Source organism: Pristis pectinata, chromosome 8 (genome assembly GCF_009764475.1).
Source record: "Pristis pectinata isolate sPriPec2 chromosome 8, sPriPec2.1.pri, whole genome shotgun sequence".
NCBI lineage: Eukaryota > Metazoa > Chordata > Chondrichthyes > Rhinopristiformes > Pristidae > Pristis > Pristis pectinata.
Genome location: NC_067412.1, coordinates 48949295 through 48974261, shown reverse-complemented (window position 1 = coordinate 48974261; position 24967 = coordinate 48949295). Strand labels below are relative to the sequence as shown.

General features: G+C 41.0%; 1 protein-coding gene across 3 annotated transcripts in view; it reads left to right on the top strand.

Moving 5' to 3' along the window:
- Nucleotides 1-5183: 5183 nt before the first annotated feature.
- Nucleotides 5184-24967, top strand: part of hdx (highly divergent homeobox) — a 102609-nt gene continuing 82825 nt past the window's right edge. For 2 of the 3 annotated variants that reach the window (XM_052021784.1, XM_052021782.1), the window contains exons 1-2: nucleotides 5184-5858; nucleotides 12796-12906. In XM_052021784.1, the coding sequence (XP_051877744.1) occupies nucleotides 12889-12906 (18 nt within the window). In that variant the 5' untranslated portion in view covers nucleotides 5184-5858; nucleotides 12796-12888. The remainder of the gene's footprint in view (nucleotides 5859-12795; nucleotides 12907-24967) is intronic. The other variant, XM_052021783.1, reaches the window with a different exon arrangement.

The window sequence follows — 24967 nt, the reverse complement described above, 5'->3', positions numbered from 1 at the left end:
TGTCCCAGGGGGTGGATTTTGGCGCCTTGGCCGAGGCACAACAAACGGACATGGAGATGCTCAGCTATTGCACTGCAGTCTCAGGCCTGCAACTGCAAGACCTACTGGTAGGCCCCGATGAGTGCACCCTGCTCTATGATATCTCCACTGGTAAACCCCATCCCATTGTTCCAGCCTGGTGTCGACGGGTGTTTGATTCCATCCACAGCCTGGCACACCCATCCATCCAGACTACTGTCCGGATGGTGTCCGACAAGTTTGTCTGGCATGGCCTGCGTAAACAGGTTTCCGAATGGGCTCGGTCCTGCACACACTACCAAACCTCGAAAGTACAGCAGCACATCAAGGCCCCTCTGCAGGACTTTCAACTTACCCGCCGGAGGTTCGACCATATCCATGTCGACCTTGTCGGTCCCCTCCCAGTCTCCCGAGGAGCGCGATACCTCTTCACGATTGTCGACCGCTTTACCCACTGGCCTGAAGCCATTCCCATCACGGACACCTCCACCCAGTCCTGCGCACGTGCCCTTCTGTCAACTTGGGTGGCCCGTTTCAGTGTCCCGGCCCATATCACCTCAGACAGGGGAGCTCAATTCGCCTCCAGCCTGTGGTTTGCCGTTGCCAACTTGTGGGGTTCCCAGATCCACCTCACCACTGCCTATCATCCACAATCCAATGGGCTGGTGGAGAGGTTCCATCGACACCTGAAGTCGGCACTCATGGCCTGCCTTAAGGGGCGCAACTGGGTGGACGAACTCCCCTGGGTCCTGCTGGGGATACGTACGGCGCCAAAAGAGGACCTGCATGCCTTGTCCGCGGAGATGGTCCATGGAATGCCCTTGGTCGTCCCGGGCGAATTCCTACCAGCCCCTCGGGGGCCAGAGAAAGAGCCTGCTGCGACGCTCGACTAGCTGAGCGAGCGGCTTGGCAACCTAGCCCCAATACCCACCTCGTGACACGGACAGGCCCCGACCCATATGCCGACCTCCCTCCGAGACTGTAAGTTTGTCTTTGTCAGGAGGGGTGAACACTCATGGAACACTCACTGAACATCGCTGCAGCGGCTGTACGAAGGGCCATTCCGGGTCGTCAAGAACAATGACATTGGGGGACGCGAGGAGGTTTTTACAATTGACGGGCTGACGCCGGCTCATTTAGACCTGGACGCAGGGGCAGGCCACCCAAGTCATAGTTTATTTAATTCTAGCTTTCGCGATGGTATTGCCGGTTCTTGGGGGGGGGGGGGGGGGGGGGGGGGCGCAGGGTTATGTGGCGACTCACCTTACTGGTATCGAACAGGATCCCGAGATCGCAAGCGTCGTCGGAGGCCCCGACCCAAGATGGTGCGGGGCCCTCCTCCTCCATCGCTGGGCTAGGAAAGCCCGTGCGCGGGAAGGTCAGGTGACCACGCGTGGCATCAGTGTGGGAACTGAAACGCGGGAAGAGTTTCAGTATTAAAAAGTGCACCGTGCCCCTGTCGAGCAATCAACTTCTGACTCCAAGCAACAGACTCCGTGTCTTTATTCTATAGTAGTGTAGCTAGCCGCTACAATGTCACCAAAGACTATTGCAAATTTCTACAGATGTACCATGGAGAGCATTCTGACTAGTTGCATCACTGCCTGGTATGGAGGTGCCAATGTGCAGTATCGAAAGAGGCTGTAGAGAGTTGTAGATTCAGCCAACTCCATCACAGGCAGAATCCTCCCTACTGTTGAGGACATCTTCAAGGGGCAGTGCCTGAAAAAGGCAGCATCCATCATTAAGGACCCTCACCATCTGGGACATACCCTCTGCATTGTTACCACTAGCAAGGAGGTACAGGAGTCTGAAGACCCACACTTAACGTTTTAGGTACAGCTTTTTCCCCTCCGCCATCAGATTTCTGAACAGTCCCTGAACCGATGAACACTACCTCGTTATTCTTCTTTTGCACAATTTATTTTTGTAACTTATAGTAATTTCTTACATTTTGCACTGTACTGCTGCCACAACAAATTTTATAACATATGTCAGTGATAATGAAACTGACCTGATTCTGAGATATAAACCAGTGATGGATGGATTCTGGAATGAGAGATGAGATGGGGTAGAGATGTCTGGAATTCTCTCTCCCAAAAGACTGTAGATGCTTTCAAGCCTGAGAGCGATAGATGTGTCTGAGATGTCTACAGAGAGCAGCAGATAGCCAAATAGATGAGTCATGGACCAGTGAAGGAGCAAGTTTGAAGGGACTGAATGGTTTCCCACTGCTTCTGATGCCCTCATCAGATTGTTCCTGTCTCTTGGAGCAGTTCAACCGATTTTCCTTAGCACTGAAGGCATATTAATAGCACTGGCATGAAAGCATAAAGTCTGGTGCTGTTGCCTACTTCAAACTGAGGGGTAAGTTTTTTTTTATTACGCAGAGAGAGGGTGGTTGATGTCTGGAACATGATGCCAGAGGAGGTGGTGGAATCAGATACAATTACTACTTTAAGAAGCATTTAGATAAGCAAGTCATGGAGGGATACTTTCCTTATGCGGACAAATGGTATTAGTGTAGATGGACAAAAAGGTCAGCTTGGATGTGGTGGGCCAAAGGGCCCTTTTCCATGCTGTGACTCTGACTCTGTAAAGGTAATTGGCAAAAGAACCAAGTGGGACATGGGGAAAAACTGCAAGTGGTTAAGGTCTGTAATGCACTGCCAGGCTTAGCCCTGGAGGAAGGTTCAATTGCGACATTCTAAAGAAAGCTGGATAAATATCTTAAAGGAAAAAAATATTGCAGGACAAAGTAAAAGCCCAATGAGTTGGACAAGATTGATGTTCTTATATTAAGATAAACTCAACAGGCCAAATGGGCTCCTTCCATTCTGCAACAACTTTATAAAGTACTTGGGCTTGGGTCAAATTTGGCTAGGCTGGCTTCTTGTAAATAAATGCACTAAAGCCTTTAAGAGGATGGTTACCAGGCCTGATTAATGAAGGCCAACTGTGTATGTTGGGTATGAGTCAGGTATCAAATTTAATCAGGTATTAAATATGGAATTTAATGCAGACAAGTGTAAGGTGTTGCATTTTGGAAGGACAAATCAAGGGAGGACATACATAGTAAATGGTAGGGCACTGAGGAGTGCAGAGGAACAAAGGGATCTGGGAGTTCAGACACATAATTCCCTGAAAGTAGTCACAGGTAGACAGGGTTGTAAACAAGGCTTTTGGCATCCTGGTATTTATAAATCAAAGTATTGAGTATAGGAGTTGGAATGTTTTGGTGAGGTTGTATAAGTCATTAGTGAGACGAAATTTAGAATATTGTGTGCAGTTCTGGTCACCGAACTACAGGAAGGATATCAGTAAGATTGAAAGAGTGCAGAAGAGATTTACAAGAATGTTGCCAGGTCTTCAGGAGTTGAGTTACGGGGAAAGATTGAGCATGTTAGGACTTTATTCCTTGAAGCGGAGAAGAATGAGGGGAGATATGATAGAGGTTTACCAAATGATGAGGGGCATAGACAGAGTTAATGCAAGTAGGCTCTTTCCACCTAGATTAGGAGAGATAAGTACGAGAGGACATGGCTTTAGGGTGAAAGGAGAAAGGTTTGGGGGAACATTAGAGGGAACTTTTTCACTCAAAGAGTGGTGGGAGTGTGGAATGGGCTGCCATCTGATGTGGTAAATGCAGGCTTGCTCTTAACTTCTAAGAGTAAATTGGATAGATACATGGACGAGAGAGGTCTGGAGGGGTATGGGCTGGGGGCAGGTAAATGGGACTAGCAGAATAATGTTTTGGCACAGACTAGAAGGACCAAATGGCCTGTTTTCTGTGCTGTAGTTTTCTATAGTTCTATCAAAAGAAACTGACAAACAAAAACTGCAAATGCTGGGAATTTAAAATAAAAAAAAACAGAAAATGCTAGAATCACTCAGTAGGTCAGACAGTATTCTCTTTTTACATCAAAAGAAATTCTGTCTTCAGACTTGGGTTGGATTCAGATTTGCAGTGGTCGGGTGAGGCTTTAATTTTGCATATAAGCAAGCATCTAGATGGGAAACAATGAGTAATAATAAATGGGTCTTTTTTTTGTATGGCAGGTGGCAATTAACGGGGTATCACAGGGATCAGTGCTTGGGCTCAGCCGTTCACAATATACGTCAGTGATTTGGATGAGCAAACCAAAGGTACTATTTCTCAGTTTGCCAGCTGGCTGTAATTGGGAGTTGTGAGGAAGGACACAAAGGAGCTACAAGGCGATTTAGACAAGGGGGTGGAGAGATACAGTATAATATGGATAAACGTGAAGTCCATAGGAAAAAAAATGAAGCAGAGTATTTATTTAAAAGGTGATCGATTGGGAAATGTCAATGTACAAAAGAACCCAGGTATCCTGTGTATCAATGACTGAAAGCAAACATGGAAGTGCAGCAAGCTGCTAAGATGGCAAAAGGTACGTTGGCCTTCAGTGTGAGGTTTGAGTACAGAATCAAAAATGTCCTGTTACAAGTAATAGGAGGCCTTAGTGAGACCACACATGGAGCACTGTGCAGTTTTGATATCCTTAACAAAGAAAGGAATACACTTACCATAGAGGAGTGTAACATAGGGTCACCAGACTGACCAGTATAGCAGGACTATCATAAGCAAATAGAATGGGTTGGCCGGGCCTGTACTCACTTAAAAGAACAATAATGGTATCTCATGGAAATCTACAAAATTCTGACAGCACTAGAAGACTGGGGAACCAGAATGTGGACAAGGAAAAATATCTTCACTCAAGGATAGAGCCTACAATATTCTTGGCACCAGAAGGCAGTGGAGACCAAACAAATGAATATATTTAAGAAGATAGGTACATTTCCAGACACAAAAACAAAATCAAGGTGATGGGGTAAGAGTATGAATGTGGAATCAAGGTAGAGGATCAACCATGATCCCTCTGAATAGCAGAGCAGGCTTGAAGAACCAAGTGGCCTATTCTTGTCTCTAATTTCTATTAAACTGAGCTTCACTCAATAAGCTACTTCTCAAAATTTGCAATTTTGTTTTTTTTCCAATCTTACCTTCCAAATTTTTGCTGGATTTATTGCCCCATATGCACCAATGCCTCTTTAATTATAAATCATACTCAAGATTTGTTACAAATGAGAAATCAACTTTTATTTAAGGTAAAATAACATCATTTAAACTAATGAGACAAGCTATTTAAAGACCTGTTTTCACAGGGATACCCAAGAACTCTCAGGAAGTACAGTGACTATTGCACTCAGTATTTACGTAAATTTTATAGCGGTTGACATTGTTTGAGAAGCAGTGGCACTCAATGTTAATTTCAATTGATATTAAAAATATTATCTTAGCTTCAAAAGGTTATATCCTATATAAAAGCACCGATGGAGTCAATCAGGGAAGGAAGTCATAAAGGGCAATGAAAAAAAGTTTGTTAGAACGCAACTTGGGCGGTTGTCACACGTCAAATCTCCTGAATCATGACCTCATGATTTATCTACAATTCCGAAGCGTCGGCTCACAGAAATCTACCCTAATATTCCTTCAACAGTCACTGTTACATGGTTAGCTTCAGAAACCGGAGCTCGGAGCCGGAGAGTGAGAGAGACACGTCCGCTCGGGCCCCGTCGCCGCGGGGAGGAGAACGCCCGGAGCGAGGGAGAGAGATGATTTCCGACTGCGCATGCGCACTCCGCGCCAGAGTCATTCGGTGGGTTCAGCGCAGTTCGAGCTGCCATTGGCTGGTGTTGCCGCTGACGTCATGATCATGAGAGCAGGTGTGATTGGACGTGACTGATTTTATTGTCTGGCTCGGAGAGCAGGAGAATTCTGCTGAATTGATATTCTTCTGATTTTTGCAGGCTTCAAGGTACGCGCAGCTGATTTTACCATGAATTCAACTGAATTTAGAAGTTTTTTTTCAACCCGCGCCCTTGTCGGGTTGCGGTGGCGGACAGGAGGGTCGGTAAAAGTGGCTGAAGTTGGCAGTTGAGCGTGGCCTGCCCGCCGGCTGCTGGTGGGTCATCCACCCGTTGAATATTCAAGTTCAGACTTCCCAAGTCATGGCGCCGCCACGCGCAAACTTTCCGTTAACAGCCCGCGCTGCCGCCACCGGCTCCCCTTCGGCCGCCAATCTTCCTCCCCCACCACACCAACTCTCTGCAGGCGGATTCCCCTCTCTTCCCACCCCCCGGCGCGCTTGGGGGGGGTGGGGGGGAGGGGGAAAGGAAGAAGATTTCATGAGAACGGCCCGGGCGCTTGACTTCACTCATGCGCAGTGCAGCCGATCGCTGGGATCTTTGATTGGCGGCACGTGTGGGGGAGGGGAGGGGAATCCTGTCTAAAGCATCAAACGGGCTGGATGTGGTAATCAAGTAATCTAATTAACGCACAGCAGCGTAATCTATCTCAAAATGTTCCAGAATGATCCGAGAGTAATCAAAACGCAATCTGGTTTAATGCCACACTACATAATACAAACCGAGAGTACAACACGTTCTCTATGTGGAATATGAACGTAGAGCAGCACATACAAATGTAGTGAAGCACACGGTGCGTTATATGGAGTAACCACACGCTGGGACTAATTTAGTTTAATGCATCATACAGTGTAACAATTATTATTTTGCTGCATAATTATAACAACTAATGTCATGAATAACAGTACAATTTAAAATCCCTTTAAATTGTTAAAAAATGCTGTGTGCCATTGCAGTATGTAATTAATACATTGTAATAGAAAATTCACCACAACATAATCTGTTAAAATTCAGTGCAAATTAGCCTGGCATAATGTAACAATTCAATAAAATGTAATTTAGTGCAATACAGTACTGCATTCATTTACTGCTGAAATGTAATTTAACAGAATACAATTTTGCACAGCATGATCTGGTTCAGGACACATCATAATTTAATGTGCAACACAATCTAATTTGAAGCAGTGCAATGTTGATTTTGATTCTAAATTTGGTTGGCTCAGTGTTATTTATGCACCATGAACACTGCAGTTAAAATTCAAAATAAATTAACCCTTTTTAATCAAAGCCTTATTCCAAAAGTCATTTGTATTGTAAAGATGGCAATTACAGTGGCTAAGATTACAAGGCCCTATTATGAATTGTTAGCAATTCTCTTATTGTGGCAAACCTGCAAGAGGATAAATTCCTGTAGTACTTCACACAATGAAGGAAATATGTTCAGAACTAGAGAGGTTGAGTTTCTTAATGGCATTAGGACTATTGCAATTTCACATTTTTCCCCATTGTCTCCTTGTATCCAAGAAAAAGATGTCATGACTTAATTCATTGCAGTGTTTGACATGTTCCTGTGACTTTGGAGCAGGGAGGCTAACTGTGCATCTTAGTAACCCAAGGACAACATTCTTCCTATTTAGTTTCCCCATGGAGGTTTCCTTCTTTGACCTTTTTCTGTCCATTGAAATACTTACATGGCTTTTAGTAAAACTTTAGATAAAATTTCAAGACTATCCTGGTAAACTGTGCCAATGTCAAGTGCTATTTTACTTATAAAACTATGATTTTAAGTTTATTCTCCCACTGCCAACACCACCACCCTCCCCCCCCCAACTCCATCTGGAGGCTATAGCAAGGATAAATTATCTTTAGATCATTGCTTTTATGCTCCTACCAATGGAGGTAGGAAATTTAATCCACTTGTCCCACTATAACTTAATCCAGCTCCACTAACTCAATAAAAATGTTTCCTTGTATCTGGCTCTTTATCAAAGCAAATTTAACACTAAACCAAAAGAATAGTTACTAGTACCAGTAATAAAATGCTTTCAAGGTCAAGTTTGACATTGTTTCTCCACTTCTTAGACTTGTGAAAACCCTCTCCAGTGCCTCCTTTATTGTTGCTTACAATTTAGCTTTCATGATCTTTTTCATCCATTAATTTGAAGGCATATTGTCCACTATACCCAGCTTGCCCTTTCAACCTTACTCCCACAGAGTTGCTTACCACTCAACTTCCCCATGTTGGTTGAAGTTGTTTATGACTTTGTCCTTCACAGCAATTACCCTTTTTTCATCTGTTTTTTTTCTACAAAGTGTCAAATTTGTTGAACTGTCTATTATTAAAGTCACTAATGATATTGTATGTAGTTGTGACCTTTTTGACCTAATGTGGCTATCGATGCATCAAAAAATGTTGATGCAAAATAAATTTAACATCACACATCTGATAATAAATTTGATTCTGTCTTCCTGTGACTAGAGTCAAAGCAATACAGCACAAGTACAGGCTCTTCAGCCCAACAAGTCTATGCCAACCATGGTGCCCACCCATCTTCTCAATTTCCTGGGGTCAGCCCATATCCCTCAGCCCCACCCCTCCAAATGATACTATTGTACCCATCTCAACCACTCCCTCTGGCAGCTCATTCCATATACTCACTGCCCTCTGCATGAAAATGTTGCCCCTCAAGTCCCTTTTAAATCTTTCCCCTCACCTCAAATCCATGCCCCTAGTTTTGGACTTCTACTCTGGGGAATAGACTTACCATCCACCTTATCTATGCTTTTTTCTTTTAAATTTTAATGATCTTAAATGTTTCATTCTTCTACATTCCAAGGAATAAAGATCTGGCCTGGCCAACCTCTTACAACTCAGGCCCTCTAGTCCTGGCAACATCCTCAAATCTTTTCTGCACTCTTTCCAGTTTAAAGACTTTCCTATAACAGGGTGACCAAAGTTGGAACAACTTGTACAACTCCAACAGTGGCCCAACTCCTATGCCCAATGCCTGACTGATGAAGACCAACATGCTAAATACCTTTTTAACCACCCCATCTTCCTGCAACACTGCTTTCAAGAATTCCACCCCATCCAGGCCCTTAACACTCTGGGTAGTTCAGTCAGTACTGGGGAAATTAAAATCTCCTAATATTTTTAAAACTATGTATTATTCTTACAACTATGAGCAATTTTTCTACACACTTCAAGTTCACTGACTATTGGGGGGTGGGGGGGGGCAGTGGTAAGGTCTATAATACAGCCCCACTAGTGACCCTCCCCTTCTTGTTTTTAAGTTCTACCCATATGGCTTCACTGGCTGGTCCCCAAGAATGTCATCTCCAAGTACTGCTGTTATATCATCCCTTATCAAAAAGGCAACACCCCCAACTTGCCTACCTATACTTGTCACATCTGTATCCTGGAACATTGAGCTGCCAGTCCTGCCTTTCTCGGCCATGTTTCTGTTGTGGCTATAACATCCCAATCCTCAGAGCTAATCAATGCTCAGAGTTCATCCACCTTACTTGTTAAACCTCATGCATTGAAATACATACAGTTTAACTGCATATTTCTTTCCCTGCCTTTACTATATCCCTGGCTATCCTGATTGCTAAACTTACTATTACTGGCTACTGCTTTATCCCATGACTTGCTCCTCCTCAGACTCCCACACCCCTGCTAATCTAGTTTAAACCCTCCTGTGTAGTACTAGCAAAGTTTCCCTCTGGTTCAAGTGCAATCCATCCTTCTTGTACAGATCACCTTGACCCCAGAAGAGATCCCAATGGTCCATGAACCTGAATCACTGCCCCCTGCACCAGCTCCTCAGCTGGAAATTCATTTGGCCTCTTTCCATTTCTGACCTCACTAGCACATGGCACTGAGTAATCCAGAGAGCACCATCCTCAAGGTCCTGCTTTTTAACATCTTACCCAACTCTCTACACATTCTGTAGAACCTCATCCCTTGTCCTACTTATATCATTTGTACAAACACATACAACAACCTTTGGCTGTTTGCCCCTCAAGAATTTGCTGCACCTGCTCAGGGATATCCTTGAATCTGGCACCCAGGAGATAACAAACCATCCTGGTGTCTCTTCTGCAGCCATAGAATCTGTCCCCCTCACTAGAGTGTATCACTCTGACTGCACCCTTTCCCTCCAAGCCAGTCACAGTACTAGTGACCAGACTACTGCTACTCACCCTTGAAAGAATAGCCCCTTCAACAGGATCTAAAGAGATATACTTGTTAGTGAGGGGAATGGCCACAGGGGAACCCTGCACTGGCTACTACTCCTCTTTTCCTAGTAGTCACCCATCTATCTGAAGCCTGTGCCTTGGGTGTGACCACCCCAGCAGAAATATCACCTACAAAGCTCTTAGCCTCCCAGATGATCCCAAGTACATCCAGCTCATTGACCCAGTCTGTCAGGATTTGCCGCTGGGTATACTTCCCACAGATGCAGTCATCAGGGAGACCATGAGGTTCCCTGACTTCCCACATTTTGCAGGCAGAATATTCCACTACCCTAACTACCATCCTGCCTACACTGAATCAAATAGTGAGGATCAACAGTAAAATAAAACCTTACCTGCTCTTCCTCACCAAAGCCTTTTCAAAGATCCACTCTCACTCACAACACCCAAGCCACTTACTCAGGCTCCTCACACCAAAATCTCAACTACCCACTCTGCTTGAGCCTGCCTTCTTTTTATTGGCTGCTGCTGATCAGCCAATCAACTATTAGCAATTAGCAAGCTTACCTCTTTTAAATTCCTGTAAGGTGAAATTTCAAGATCTACCTCTTTTAAACTCTCCTGCTCCAAGTCCTGAATACTTTGCCACTGTCACCTGGCTGAATAGGACCACATTTGTATGATAACTTTCAGGTATATCCAGTCAGAGCCAGATCTATTCTCTGTTCTCTCTTCCCAAATATGTATTGTTCTTTGTTGCATCTTACTGTCACTCCCTTGATGCCTCCATTGTCCTTTAATTGTTAGGATGCTTGTCTAACATCCAGTACTGGCTGAGCAGAAGTTTCCTCCTCCAAAACAATGGGAAAAATTGAAGCTTTGGTCTTTGTTCCATACCACTATGTTCCTGATTTCTGGCTCCATTCCTTTCCCTGCTCATTGTCTGAAGCTGCATAGGATTCTTGCAACCTTAGTGTCATATTTGACCACAATGATGAGGATGACATACCATCATTAAAATAACCCATTTTCTTTTCTATAATATGGCCTGATGACTACTCTGCTTAACAGCTGAAACATTTGTTCATGCATTTGTTACCCCTAGACTTGATTATTTCAATATCTTTAGGACTAACATCCCATTTTCTGCTCTCTGTAAACTGATGTCTTAACTAGTATCAAACCCCATTCACCCCTCTGCTGGAAGCCCTATATTGTTACCAAATTAATCAACACCCCAGGGTGCGAATTTTGAAACTATCTTTCAGATCTCTGTATGTTGTAATCACTCCCTTTCTCTTCCAGCCCTGGAACCTTTTGAGTTATTTGGGTTTCACTAATTCTGGCCTCTCAGAAATTTAATTGCTCAAGTATTGATGTCTGCATATTCAGTTGCCAGAATCATAAACTCTGAAAGTTCTTCCCTAAATATCTCTATGCCTTTTCCATCTGAGTCACAGCTTTAAGAGCAGCTTGCATATTTCAGCTTTTATCTCAATGTCATTTTTTATTTGATGAGGTTCAATGGAGCATCTTTGGGTGTATTGATGCATCAAAGGTTCGAGATAAATGGAAGTTGCTGTTAATAAAAGACCAAAGAGGGGTAGAGATTTGGAGAAAAATTGAGAGAAAATTCCAGGCCTTAGTACTTGTGGAGCTGAATGCATGGTTGCCATTGGTTGAGTAATTAAATTCATTGATGATGGAGACCAGAATTGATGTCAAAGTTGTGGAATTTGCAGAGGACTGAGAGATTTATTTTTAACTTTAGAGACATATCCCCTTTTGGATACCAGATAGGAAAATGGAGTTACGACCAAGATCAGATCAGCCATGATCTTACTGAATGGTGGAGAGGTTCAAAGGGTGCTATGGATTGTTGCTCTATGATTTGTCTTGTGTCCTTGGCTGAAATTTGAAATCAAGGCTGAGTTTTAATATCAGCCATTACAGATCTGGAAGCCTAACTGAATTTAGGGGTGGTGCTGAATGGGAAGATGTGTCTTACAATTACTATGAAGTATTTATCCATGTCAAGTGGCTTGGTCCTGCTACTTGTAGCCATGTGGAAAATAGTTTTCCAATATAAACTGTAGCTTTAGTTTATATAAGCTGCCCATTAATTACAATTTATTTGAGTTATCTACTTACTTAAACTGAGCAAACCTAATTTACACCGAATTTTTGAATATGATAACTTGAATTGAGCAACTTAATAGTAGGATTTACATTTATTCTAGCATCTGTAAATTGCTAACCTTTCAAAGAGTTACAATATTTGGCATTAGTATGGTTTTATTGGTTACTCTGAATAGGGAAGTATTGAGCACTAAATTTTAAATAGTGAATTTATACTTAATGTAAAAATCATGAGTTTTGTGCATGTGTGTTGATAGTAATGTTGTCAATTTGCAAGGATGATTTTTTTGGTGTATTATTTGCAAATTATGTGTGAAGGGTAGATCAGTCACCATTCATGGGATTTGTGACTTCTTTGTAGATAATTTTTGTGGTTTGCATCTTGATAATCTTTTCAATAATTATTTTAAATCCAGTACCACCTGTGGGATTGTGTCATAGTAGGCTGAAAGTGAAAGGCTGAAACTAAATGTGCACTGTATTTGCACAGTAATTGAGCTATATATATTTGTGTGTTTTGTCAGATAATGGAATATAGACTGCTCCCTTATTATATTAAATAGTCCATCTTCAATCCCCCTTAATCCAATAGCTGTAATTATGCTGTTACGATTCATTCATACCTTTGTCAAATGTTGAAGTTACTCCTTTTGAAGAAACCAGTTGTATTTTTTTTGTATTTTTATAAACCACTGGTTTCACCTCCAGCTGAGGAATCGTGCAGTGCAAGGTGGAGCAGCAGTCTTGACTTACAAAGTTATCCTCGATCGAATGTGACAGGAGGGTCAGGAGCCAATCAGAATGGGGGATTGTCCACAGGTATGATTGAATTGATGCAAAATGTGACCAGTTAAATACATAAGGAACTTGCTGTTTGGGAAGGGTAGATGCAAGGTAATCTAGGCTTGCTCGACCTGTCCCAAGGCACCCAAAACATGTATTACAATTGTATGAGCTCTGGCTTGTTGTGCAAGACTAGAAGTATAGATGTTACTGTAAGGTGGAAAGTTGGACAGTAATTCAGCTGCTGTATAAATCTGTGCATTCTGTTCAAAGTAACAGGTGACATATCTCAAGTGCATTTACACTACAGCCAAAGTAACAAGATTGTGTTTTGAACTAATGCAGATTTATAATTAAAAAGCTAGCATTGGTAGAGTGCAGTTTACTCACACTGACACCATGAGGTAATGCAAATGAGCCTTAAATATGCAATAATTCGAAGGGATGCAGTTTGTTTTGTGCTCAGTTGAAAAAAATTACAGCTGGAAAACTTCCTTTTTGGGTGCGTATGCCAGCATCAATCATTCATGAGTTAATAATGCAGTACATGTAATTTTACCTAGACTTTCAAAAGACCTTTGATAGTGTTCTCTATAATAAACTAATACATAAAGTCAGGGAATGTGGAGTCAGTGGATATGTTGTGGAAGAGATTGCTGACTGGCTGCAGGACAAAAAGCAGAGAATGGGATTAAATGGTAGCTATTTGTAGTGAAAGAAGATGGATAGTGATGTTCCACAAGGATCAGTGCTGGGACTGCTGCTGCTCACAAGTTACAGCGAAGATTTAGTCTCTGGAATCAAGAACACTTCTAAATTTATATAGATGTGGATTGGGAGAGAGGTACAGGCAATTTAAGAGGACAGGAACACATTATAGGAAGACACGAATAAGCTTGTAGAATGGGCAAATAATTGGCAAAGGAACTAGAACATTTTGTCAGGTCTGGAGAGGGTATGTATTATAAGAAATATAGGCATCCAGCTGGATAGGAGGACAGACTACAAATACACCAGGCATTAAAAGTTGTGCCACAGGTTAGCAAGGCCAACAAAGAAAACAAGCATTTGGATTTATTTTCAGAAGGGTGGAATTGAAAAGGAGGACAGTTATGCTCAACCTATATTGAACCTTGGTTAGACCACTTTTAGAATACTGTCTGCAGTTCTCTTTGCCATATTAGAAGAACATAGAGAAAATTGAGCACATGCATAGGAAATTTACAAAGATGATACCACATTTTTAAAAAAAAGGATGAACGGGATCTTTTCTGCTCTTGGAAAAAAGTTAAGACTAACCTAATGGGGATCTTTAAAATTCTGAAAAGATTTCTTTAAAATCGTTAAATCTTTAAAATTCTGAATGGATGGAGAATGTTTCTATTTGTGGGCAAGTGCATAATTTGAGACCATCAATACAAGATGGTCACCAAAACATCCAGTAGAGAATTCAGGAGAAATTTATTTTCACAAAGAGTGGTTAGAATATAGCACGAACTAATACACTAAGTGGTGCAAGTACATTCAAAGGGAGGCTGAAGAAGCATTTGAAGGAGAAGGAAATAGAAGATTATGATGATTTAGCTAAGGAAGGTTTGGCAGAGGCTTGATAGAAGCTGAAATGCTGGGAAGGACTGTTTGGACCAAGTGTCTTGTTTTGGTATTGTTTTTGTTTTGTTGTTCTGCAGAACATACTGTAGTTAGATTGTGGAGAATCTAATCATTGTGGAGAAATGCTCCCTTTTCTCAAACAATGTACCTTAATTGCAATTGTGGTAAAATTTCAATTTTCTGCACCTATCATCCTGTCTAAGCGATGTTATAAAGTTTGACAATTTTGAGGTCTTAAATGATGGGGCAACTGATGTTGGAATTTTTAAACAGATTCAACTGAATGATTTGCTTGGCTTTTTCAGAGAGCAGCAGTCTTGCTGTTGCTGTGAAGTCATAAAAAAGCTAGATGATATAAGAGAAGCATATTTCCTTTCCTGAATGATATTTTTGAAACAAATGACTTTTTGGAAGAGTTTAAATATTTTTGCAAAGTAGTTTCATGATTAACATTGCTAATACAGACTTAATAAAATTAAATTGTATATTAACTGGATTTAAATTCTAAACCTACCATGTGGGATTTGAATTCTTGCCTCTGGATTGTCAGTGCAGGCCTCTGGGTCCTGGCCTAAGAATTTAACCACTAAATCATTGTTTCTTTTACCTGGAAATCCCAACAATTGATCCAGTGAACTTTTTGTATGCAGCTCGTCTAAGGCAAGTAAATCCCTTCTAGAGTAAGGAGTAATCAAATTATACATTTTGTGCATATAATAGCACTAATTTTGCATCATCAAAATAGATTGTTCTGTCCAGCCGATCTTTGCAGATTTTTATGCTAGGATCCTGAACCTGTTCAGCTTTTTCTGCTGGTTCAATTCTGATCCAATGTAATATTTTATATTTTCTCCATGCCTCCATAACTTTTGTTTTGTGATAGAGAACAAAACTGTGCAGAGTAATTGAACTATCAGCTAAAAGTAGACAGTTAGTGATATTAGTTTCTGTTTAGAAATGATTTGACTTAAGGTACAAGAAGATAGGAACAGAAGTAAACCATCTGGGCCCTTAAGACTACCCTGCCATTCAATATGATCATGCCTGAACTACTCCAGGCCTTAAACTCCTCTTCTGTACCAGATTCCCATAACACTTAATTCTTTCAATTTTTCAAAAATTTATCTACCTTCTCTTTAATTTCGTTTTATGAGCTTGCCTCCACAAGTCTCTGGGGCAGAGAGTTCCAAAGATTTGCCACCTTCTGCAAGAAGAAATTTCTTCACACCTTGGTTGTAAGTGATCAGCCCCCATCTTGAAACTGTTCAAGATTTTCCTTGTTAATAAGATCACCTCTTATTCTTCTAAAACAAAAATACAGACCAGCTATTTTAGCCTTTCTTGATAAGACTACTCTCTCATCCCAGAGATTAACCTTGGCAATCTATTTTGGACTGCTTTCAATGCTACTATATCCTTAGATAAGTTGACCAAAATTGTAGAACTCCAGGTATGGCCTCACCAACACTCCATATAATTTTATCAAAACTTCCCTATTTCTAAACTCCAGCCCCTTTGCAATAAAGACCAATATTCCATTTGCTCTCTTAGAAAACACAATACTTCTTAACATTACTTATGGTGATAGAATCTCTGCAACTCATTTTCGGCAACTGAGCCCGAGAGCTTTCATGCCCCAGATTTCACTTGGCACTTGCACAGCCCCCCAATGTGAGAGGGTGGGGAGGAAGGAGTTTGTTGCTTTGGAAGAGAGGAAAGGCAACATTGTTTAGGATTTGTGGCCTAAAAGTCTACAGTATGGCCATGAGTTTGAGTGACTAGGCATTTATGGCAAACTCCCCAGAGGCTTGGTGAAGGTCATAAATTACTGGAGTCTGGCTCAAACCTAGATAGTTTCAGGTATTAAAATATAATAAGAGAGAAGCGGAGATTGATATGGATGTGTTTTCAAAAGCCTGTCACAAAATACCATAGTTATTATTTGTAGAGATCTGTGAAGGTTCCAGTTATGGGGTGGGAAACCTGGTTATCGCCTCTAGTATTGTTAATCAAACACTCAGGGTCTTGATTTAAAGAAACTGGTATCCACAGTCATTATTTTGAAATTCACATCTCATTGCATCTGATCCCACTGATGTAATTCTTCCATGTTGACAGTACAGGAGGAATGCAATTGAGTTTGGACTTCATTGTACTTGCAGATCCTCCCATAATTGGCTGTTATCAGCTTTCACCATGATACCCCTGTACTATTGTTATCATAACAACAGGGAGAAGTTCTACAGTTCTGCCTCTGGAGCTGCCTGTGTGTCACAGGAGTTACCAGTATACATCATTGCAAATGTGAATGAACCAGCATTAAATGCTAAGGCAATATAGGAATTCAGCCCATCAAACCTAACTTGTCATGTAACTAGATCATGGCTGATATGGGCTCCATTTAGTAGCTTTGATTTCAAGTCCCTTGCGTCCTTGCCTAACAAAACTATAACTTTCAGAAATGAAAGTAATAATTGACCTATCTACAGGTTTCAAGAGAGTTCCAGATTTCCAGTATCTTGCCAGTTAAAGTGCATATTCATTAGCTGGACTAATTCCTTATGTTTTTCACCAGTTCCAGATCCTTTCAAAACATTTTCTTGTCTGGAAAAAGCTGAGTAGAAATGTATCTGCACTTCCTTTTTATACAGGCAAATGAAGTTTTACTCTTACTGAGCTGTACAATCCTTAACTTGTCATTGGCAAATGTTGGAAGTCAATGGTGGTATGTGGATAGTTCTTATTAATGCACCTGCTGAGTTTGCTGTGTTTTTTAAGACCTCTATGCTGCTAATGGTACAAAAGGTGCTGCAATAAGCTACTTGCACATCTCTGTCCGAGGTGACAATTGTACAGGATTCAGATTCAGATTTAACATTTATCATGTTTTAATAAGAATGGAAAATTATTGATAGGGAGAGTACTTGTAACTGTTTTATTCTATAGATATTTTGAAAACTGTTCAGTTGTACAAGTTTAAGTTGTACGTCTTTTCTCCCTCGACTGTTTTGGAAATAAGCATTAATGTTCAGCCGCTGATATTCAATTGTCGTGTTTGATATAAGAAACTGCTCAATAAATGAGGAATAACAAAAAATATTTTCTATCATTACCAGATCTGAGTTTATTGAAGCTTCTACAATTCTGAAACAGTTTTGTAATTTCAGTTTCTTTTTGAAGCTTGAGTGGGAGATGAATGAAGGAGAAAGTAGTACAACTTTTTCCATGTTCAGTCAGGAGTTTTCAATGTTGTAAAATATTCACATAAACCTATTTTGAGCTTTGGCACTCCTTTAAGGTTTCAGCATTTGTATGCTGTGGAATATTGTCTGAAATTTCTTATTCTGGGAGATGTTTTTATCCTTGTAAAGTAAATGGATTTTTGGTTCTGCTATATAGTTGGGAGTTGAACTTCAGCCAAGCTTTTTAAGAATTAGTAACAAGCTTACCACACATGATTAAAGCTCTGATTTTGTTTAAAAAAACAGCTTTTTTTTAAACATAATTGTTCATGGAAAGTTACAAGGACAGAGGGATTTATTGTCCGTTGTTACTTGCCCCTAAGTTAAGATCCAATCACGTTAGTAGGTCTGGAGTTACAAATTGACTGGACTTGGCAAGGACACCACATTTCTTTCCCTGAAGGATATTAGAGAACCTGATGGATTTTTACAATGGTCCGGTGGTTTTATGCTTATCCTTATTGAGACTGAAATCTTGTTTAATTCCAAATTTATTTAATTACTTGCATTTAAATTTCCCATTTTATTGGAATTAGAACTTCTGTTTCTGAATCAATGATGTTGCAACTCTGGCTGCATGTCCAGTCATTAGCACTCAGCTACTACACCCTCATCCTGCTAGTGCCCACCAGTTCAAGCAGTGCCATTGGAGAGAACTGAGAAGTTGGCAAAATCAATTTGTCAAAACTAAATTTAATTATTGATTAAAGCATTTGAAAACTTCCCAAATAAAGGCAAGTCATAGGGAAACCCAATTGCAGCTATTATATTTTGTTCTGCTAAACTTTATTTGAAAGATTCATTGGGAAATATAAATAGGAATAATTAAATGTTTTAAATATTTTATAAACAATAAGATGTCAGAAATAAAATCTTCTGTTTTGTGAGTGCAGGATTTACAGTAAAAATATTGGGAGAAATACTTCTGAGTTTGATTGAGCTTATGCCAGGAGCAAGATGGTCATTTCAGACTGTTGGATTTGGCTGAGGTGCAATGGCAAGAGAGATGAGGGAGTGTAAGATTAGGCAAATGAGGACCAAGACAAAGAATTGTGGTAGCACGAGAAATCAGCTGGTAGCCAGACACCAGTCTAGGGGTTTATTTTACTGCATTACCTTATAATGTTCTGGAAAAGAGATGAGAATGCTATGAATTTTGTTTCTTCAAAACACTGAACCACATCTTCAGTGGGGGAAAATGATAAACATGCCACTTTATAGTTGGTGAAATTTATGTAAAAATACTGAATGTAACAAGTAATGTAACTAGGCAGAAGACTAGGCTGGCATGGACTAGATGGGCTGAAGGGCCTGTTTCTTTGCTGTAGTGCTCTATGACTCTAATCTAGGGAATTTAATTTCTAACTAAACATAATGCTCTTGCCAATGTTTATGCTCCACATGGGTCTCTTTTTGCCTAGTTTAGTCTAACCTTATCAGAGTTTCGTATCCTGCTGTCAATTCTTTATCTTTGCTGGGTCTAGATCCTGGAACTCCCTATCCAGTAGTACTGTGGGAGCACTTTCACTAGAAGGACTTAAGCAGTACAAGAAGGCAGCTCATCACCACCTTCCTGGAAATAAATAGGAATAGGCAATAAATGCTAGCCATGCCAATGACATGAGAATCATGAAAAATGAATAACTAAAAAGAACTAGCACTGCGAGTTTTGCCAGTGTATCCTATTAAAACTCCCATTTTGTTCTGACCATTAGTGAATTGTGACTTTAGACGCTGACGCAGTGGACTGCATCAGAATGGTGAAGTCTTCCTCAGTTGAATTTAAACTAATGAAATTCAAAACAGTGGATTACAGCCAAATCAGCGAAGCAGGCCCTCTGTATTCATATAAAATTATTCAGTCTTGTCTCAATAGGTTGCCAAGTTTGCATTTACAGTTGTGACAGTGACTGTTGCAGAAAACTCCATAACCATCCTTTCGATTTGGTTTGTTGTTTGAAATTTTGAAAAGCAGCAATGGGTGAAGAGAATTCATACTTATTCTTTTAGTTGAGAAAAAAAATGTATGCTCTCACCAAGGTGAGTCTTAAATGATTCTGTAGTTTTGTCCAGTCATCTAAATCACAAGCTTTGAAAATCTCTATCTAATTTTTTCCACTTTTCCACACCTCTCTCTTTCTTCAAGATGCTCCTTAAAACCAGTCAAACCTCTTTGGCTTAGTGGCAATTTTGATTGGATCTTCTTCTTGTGAATTGCCTTGGGAAGTTTTCAAGCTGATGATATCATGTACATGCATGATGCTGTTAATCTAGTGGTCCAGATTTGTGTTTCTGAGGCTGACCATAGACCATCTTGAATCTGACAGTGACTGAAGCACATTTATAGAATATGTGGCAATTGTTTCCAAGCTTTAGGGATTTCTCAGATTGAATTCTATAAGTATTTCTAAATGGATAAATTATTGGGGGGGGGGGTGAGCATTCTGAACAATACAAAAGTAATTGTTCTGTCTTTTGAATCCTTGTGTACTATATTGAGATCACTTTGCCCTTACCTGTTTAATCTCTGCAGATAAATACTGTACCAAATTGTTGACGTTCTAACACAAGATCATAAAATCTTATAGTAACAGTAGAGAACAAATTTCCTTCAATTTGTGCTATCTCACTCATGAGCAATGTAGTTGACGTTCCTGCCGTGCACATTTTTTTTCATTCTAGTACTTATCCAAATCCATTTTGAAAGCCCTCTTTGAATTTACCTTCCTCTAACTTGTCAGGCAAAGCATTCCAGATGATGTGTAGGATAAAAAGTTTTTTCTTTGTGTTATCTTTGGAAGTATTACCTCTGGTACCAAAATTTGTTTCCTCTGGCTCTCTACACTTGCATTCCTCTCTCCCTGATCATCTTAACTGTTTTCTCTCACCCGCAATATTCACTACATTGATGTTACATTTCCTCAGCTTGCTTGTGCACTTGGGAGAACAGTTTCATCTTCCAGGCACTGGAAACCATTCTTAGAAGTCTTTTTTGCATCCTTTCCAAGGCTTTTAAATCTTCCTAAAATGTGGTGAGTGGAATTGGTCCCAAAAATGCAGTAATGACCAAACCAATATTTCATATCAAAGTTGACCAAAAGTTCTAATTTTTGTTCCCTGTGCCTCTGCTTTTGACTCCCAGGATTCCATATGTTTTGTTTTGCCAGCTTTCTCAACTTCCCCTACCACTTTCAAACATACATGCACATGTATAGCTAGGTAATCCCTTTTAGAATTGTACTTTTTTTGTGTTATTCTTCCCACCAAAATATATCAGTTTGGACTTCCCTGCATTCAATTACCACATGCCTATCCATTCCACCAGTTATGTCTTCTTGAAGTCTGTCATTATTCTCCTTGCTATTCACTATACTTCTAGGTTACTCCTTGTCCTTTCCCTTAGCTGCTGAAATTATATGGTACAATGATCCCTGTTCCTAAATGTTGCCTCACTTGGTCCAGAAATGTCTCCTTCCTTATTGTGACAAAAATATCGAACAAGAAGTTCTCCCTTGTTGATGTTTTTATTTACAGTCATGCTATAATTGATGTCCCCCCATTATTACTGTTCTGTGATTCTATACCCCTCTAATGTCGCTGTGGACTTGCTCATCCAATCTTTCACTTTGCTTTCCATACAACAGCCAGTAATATAATGGCACCATATTGTATCTTTGACAAACAGATTCCAGATTTCATTGCTCCTGGGTATCTTTGCAGTGTTCTTTTTAATCATTGCTGACCGACCTCCCATCCCATTACCACTAAGCCTGACACTTCCTCTCCTTCTCCACTTTGCATTAGGAATATTTAATACCCAATCCTGACCTCCGAGTCCTGGAGCATGGAAACCGGCCCTGTGGCCCACCGAATCCACGCCAAACATCAAGCACCCATTTACACTAATTCTATACTAATCCCATTTTATTCCCCCACATTCCCATCAAGTACACCCAGACCTGGTTTAAATTGTACTGCTGTCAACTCCACATGACAATACCTTGTAACTGTTTACACCTACCGATCACCAAACTTAATCAGCATGTTGTTACTCATAGTTCCACATCACAGTGCAATTTTGTTGAATGGCAATAGCAAACTTCTTCATTCTTGTACAGACTTGTGTGGATCCCATTTCACTCAGAACCAGCCCCAATCACCCAGGAACCTAAAGTTCCCTCTCCTGCACTATCTCTTCAGTCACACGTTCATTTGTTTTATCCTTTCAATACTATTTTTACTAGCCAGTAGTCAACCAGATATTACTAGCCTTTGAAGTCTACATTTTAACCCCATTACTATCCCTCCAGAATGCCCCTGAAGAATTTTATCTTCTTTTTGCTTAATGGACCATGATCTCTGGTTAGTCCTCTCTGCATCTCCCTACCATCCTTCCCAGACCTATTATCTCTTCTGGGATGTTTTGCAGTCACTCAGTGGCACCTTTGGACCTGGCAGCAGAAGGCCACATTCTATCACTGGAAAAATGCCTATTGGTTTCCCTAACAAGCAAATCCCTTCGAATTTTCTTTCCCCTATGGTTATTGCATTTTCAAGGCTCCTCTTCCTCCTGCAAGCCTGTAGTTTTGTGAACATGGCAAACTTTGCATTTGCCAACATTCAGAGCTGAAGACTGGTGAGAGAGTGCAGCTTAGTGCACGAGTCCCAAGTGTATCAGCATGGTCTTTCTCTTCTGCAATAAAACTAAAACATGCTGGAAACACTCAGTAGGTCAGGTAGCATCTGTGAAAAGAGAAATAAAGTTTAAAATTTCGTTCCAGTTTCCCATATTAGAAATCTGATGAGGAGTAATTGATCTAAGAGTTAATTCTATTTCTCTTCATTTTCAGTTTCAGCGTTGATAGTCATTCTTTTCTGTTTGGTAACTTATTCCTGCTCTGCAGATACTTGAGCTGTGATGAGACTATCCCCTGGAAACACAGTTAGTATAGCTCATGGCATTGCAGATGCATCTCATTTAACACCACTGATCTGATTCCATTGACCAGTTTATTAATCCAAATTATTTTCATGCTTTGTACACTTAAATGCCATACTTATCTCAGAATTTGAATAAAGCTAGTTGATTGAAACTACTTCGACGTAGGCTTTGCTAATCTGACTGCAACTGGAAGTAATTTATTCAGATTTTCAGATGATTATTTCTAGATTAATGGCATAGGCAGATCCACTTCTCATTTCTCTCAATTCAGTGGCAAACAAAATGAAAGTTTACTACACTTCCAGTGGATAGTATTAATCTCTAGATGTGAATCATTGACATGAACTAAAAAACTGTATGACTTGCAACAACGAACAGAGGACACTTGATCAACATTTACATTGGATCAAACATCACTTCAGATGGTGTCCAATGCTTCCCATTCTTAAATCCATTTCTTATTGATTCCCAATTATTTGTTTGTATTTTAATGTTTTAAACTAGAACTATAGCCATTAGTGGGGACTTGCAGCGGGCTGAAAAGCTTGAGCATATAGATATTAGGAAAGAGGAGGTGCTAAAACTTTTGGCAAGTATCAAGTTGGATAAGTCGCCGGGACCGGATGAGATGTATCCCAGGCTGCTGTGGGAGGCGAGGGAAGAGATTGCGGAGCCTCTGACGATGATCTTTGCATTGTCGATGGAGACGGGAGAGGTTCTGGAAGATTGGAGGGTTGCGGATGTTGTTCCCTTATCCAAAAAAGGTAGTAGGGATAGCCCAGGGAATTATAGACCGGTGAGTCTCACCTCAGTGGTTGGTAACCTGATGGAGAAGATCCTGAGAGGCAGGATTTATGAACATTTGGAGAGGTATAATATGATTAGGAAGAGTCAGCATGGCTTTGTCAAGGGCAGGTCCTGTCTTACAAGCCTGATTGAATTTTTTGAGGATGTAACTAAACACATCGATGAAGGGAGTGCAGTAGATGTAGTGTATATGGATTTCAGCAAAGCGTTTGATAAGGTACCCCATGCAAGGCTTATTGAGAAAGTAAGGAGGCATGGGATCCAAGGGGGCATTGCAGTGTGGATTCAGAACTGGCTGGCCCACAGAAGGCAAAGAGTGGTTGTTGAAAGGTCATATTCTACATGGAGGTTGGTGATCAGTGGTGTACCTGAGGGATCTGTACTGGGACCCTTGCTCTTTGTGATTTTTATAAATGACCTGGATGAAGAAGTGGAGGGGTGGGTTAGTAAGTTTGCGGATGACACAAAGGTTGGATGTGTTGTGGATAGTTTGGAGGGCTGTCAGAGGTTACAGAGGGACATAGATAGGATGAAAAGTTGGGCCGAGAAGTGGCAGATGCAGTTCAACCCAGATAAGTGTGAAGTGGTTCATTTTGGTAGGTCAAATATGATGGCAGAATATAGTCTTAATGGTAGGACTCTTGGCAGTGTGGAGGATCAGAGGGAGCTTGGGGTCCGAGTCCATAGGACGCTCAAAGCGGCTGCACAGGTTGACTCTGTGGTTAAGAAGGCATATGGTGTATTGTCCTTCATCAATTGGGGAATTGAATTTAGGAGCCGAGAGGTATTGTTGCAGCTATATAGGACCCTGGTCAGACCCCACTTACAATACTGTGCTCAGTTCTGGTCGCCTCACTACAGGAAGGATGTGGAAGCCATAGAAATGGTGCAGAGGAGATTTACAAGGATGCTGCCTGGAATGCGGAGCATGCCTTATGAAAGCAGGTTGAGGAAACTCGGCCTTTTTTCCTTGGAGCGATGGAGGATGAGGGGGGACCTGATAGAGGTATATAAGATGATGAGAGGTATTGATCGGGTAGATAGTCAGAGGCTTTTCCCCAGGGCTGAAGTGGTGGCCACAAGAGGACATAGGTTTAAGGTGCTGGGGAGTAGGTATAGAGGAGATGTCAGGGGTAAGTTTTTTACTCAGAGAGTGGTGAGTGCGTGGAATGGGCTGCCGGCAACGGTGGTGGATGCGGATACGATAGGGTCTTTTAAGAGACTGTTGGATAGGTACATGGAGCTGAGAAAAATAGAGGGCTATGGGTAAGCCTAGTAATTTCTAGGATAGGGACACGTTCGGCACAGCTTTGTGGGCCGAAGGGCCTGAATTGTGCTGTAGGTTTTTCTATGTTTATTTAAAAAGTGCATACCTTTGAAGTCTCTTTCAAATCTGGCAACATCTGATAAGTACCCGTTGATTCCATTTTGGGGATTCAAATTATATCCCTAACTTATTTAAAAGTATCCAGACTCATGGGTCCCTTTAGCTTAA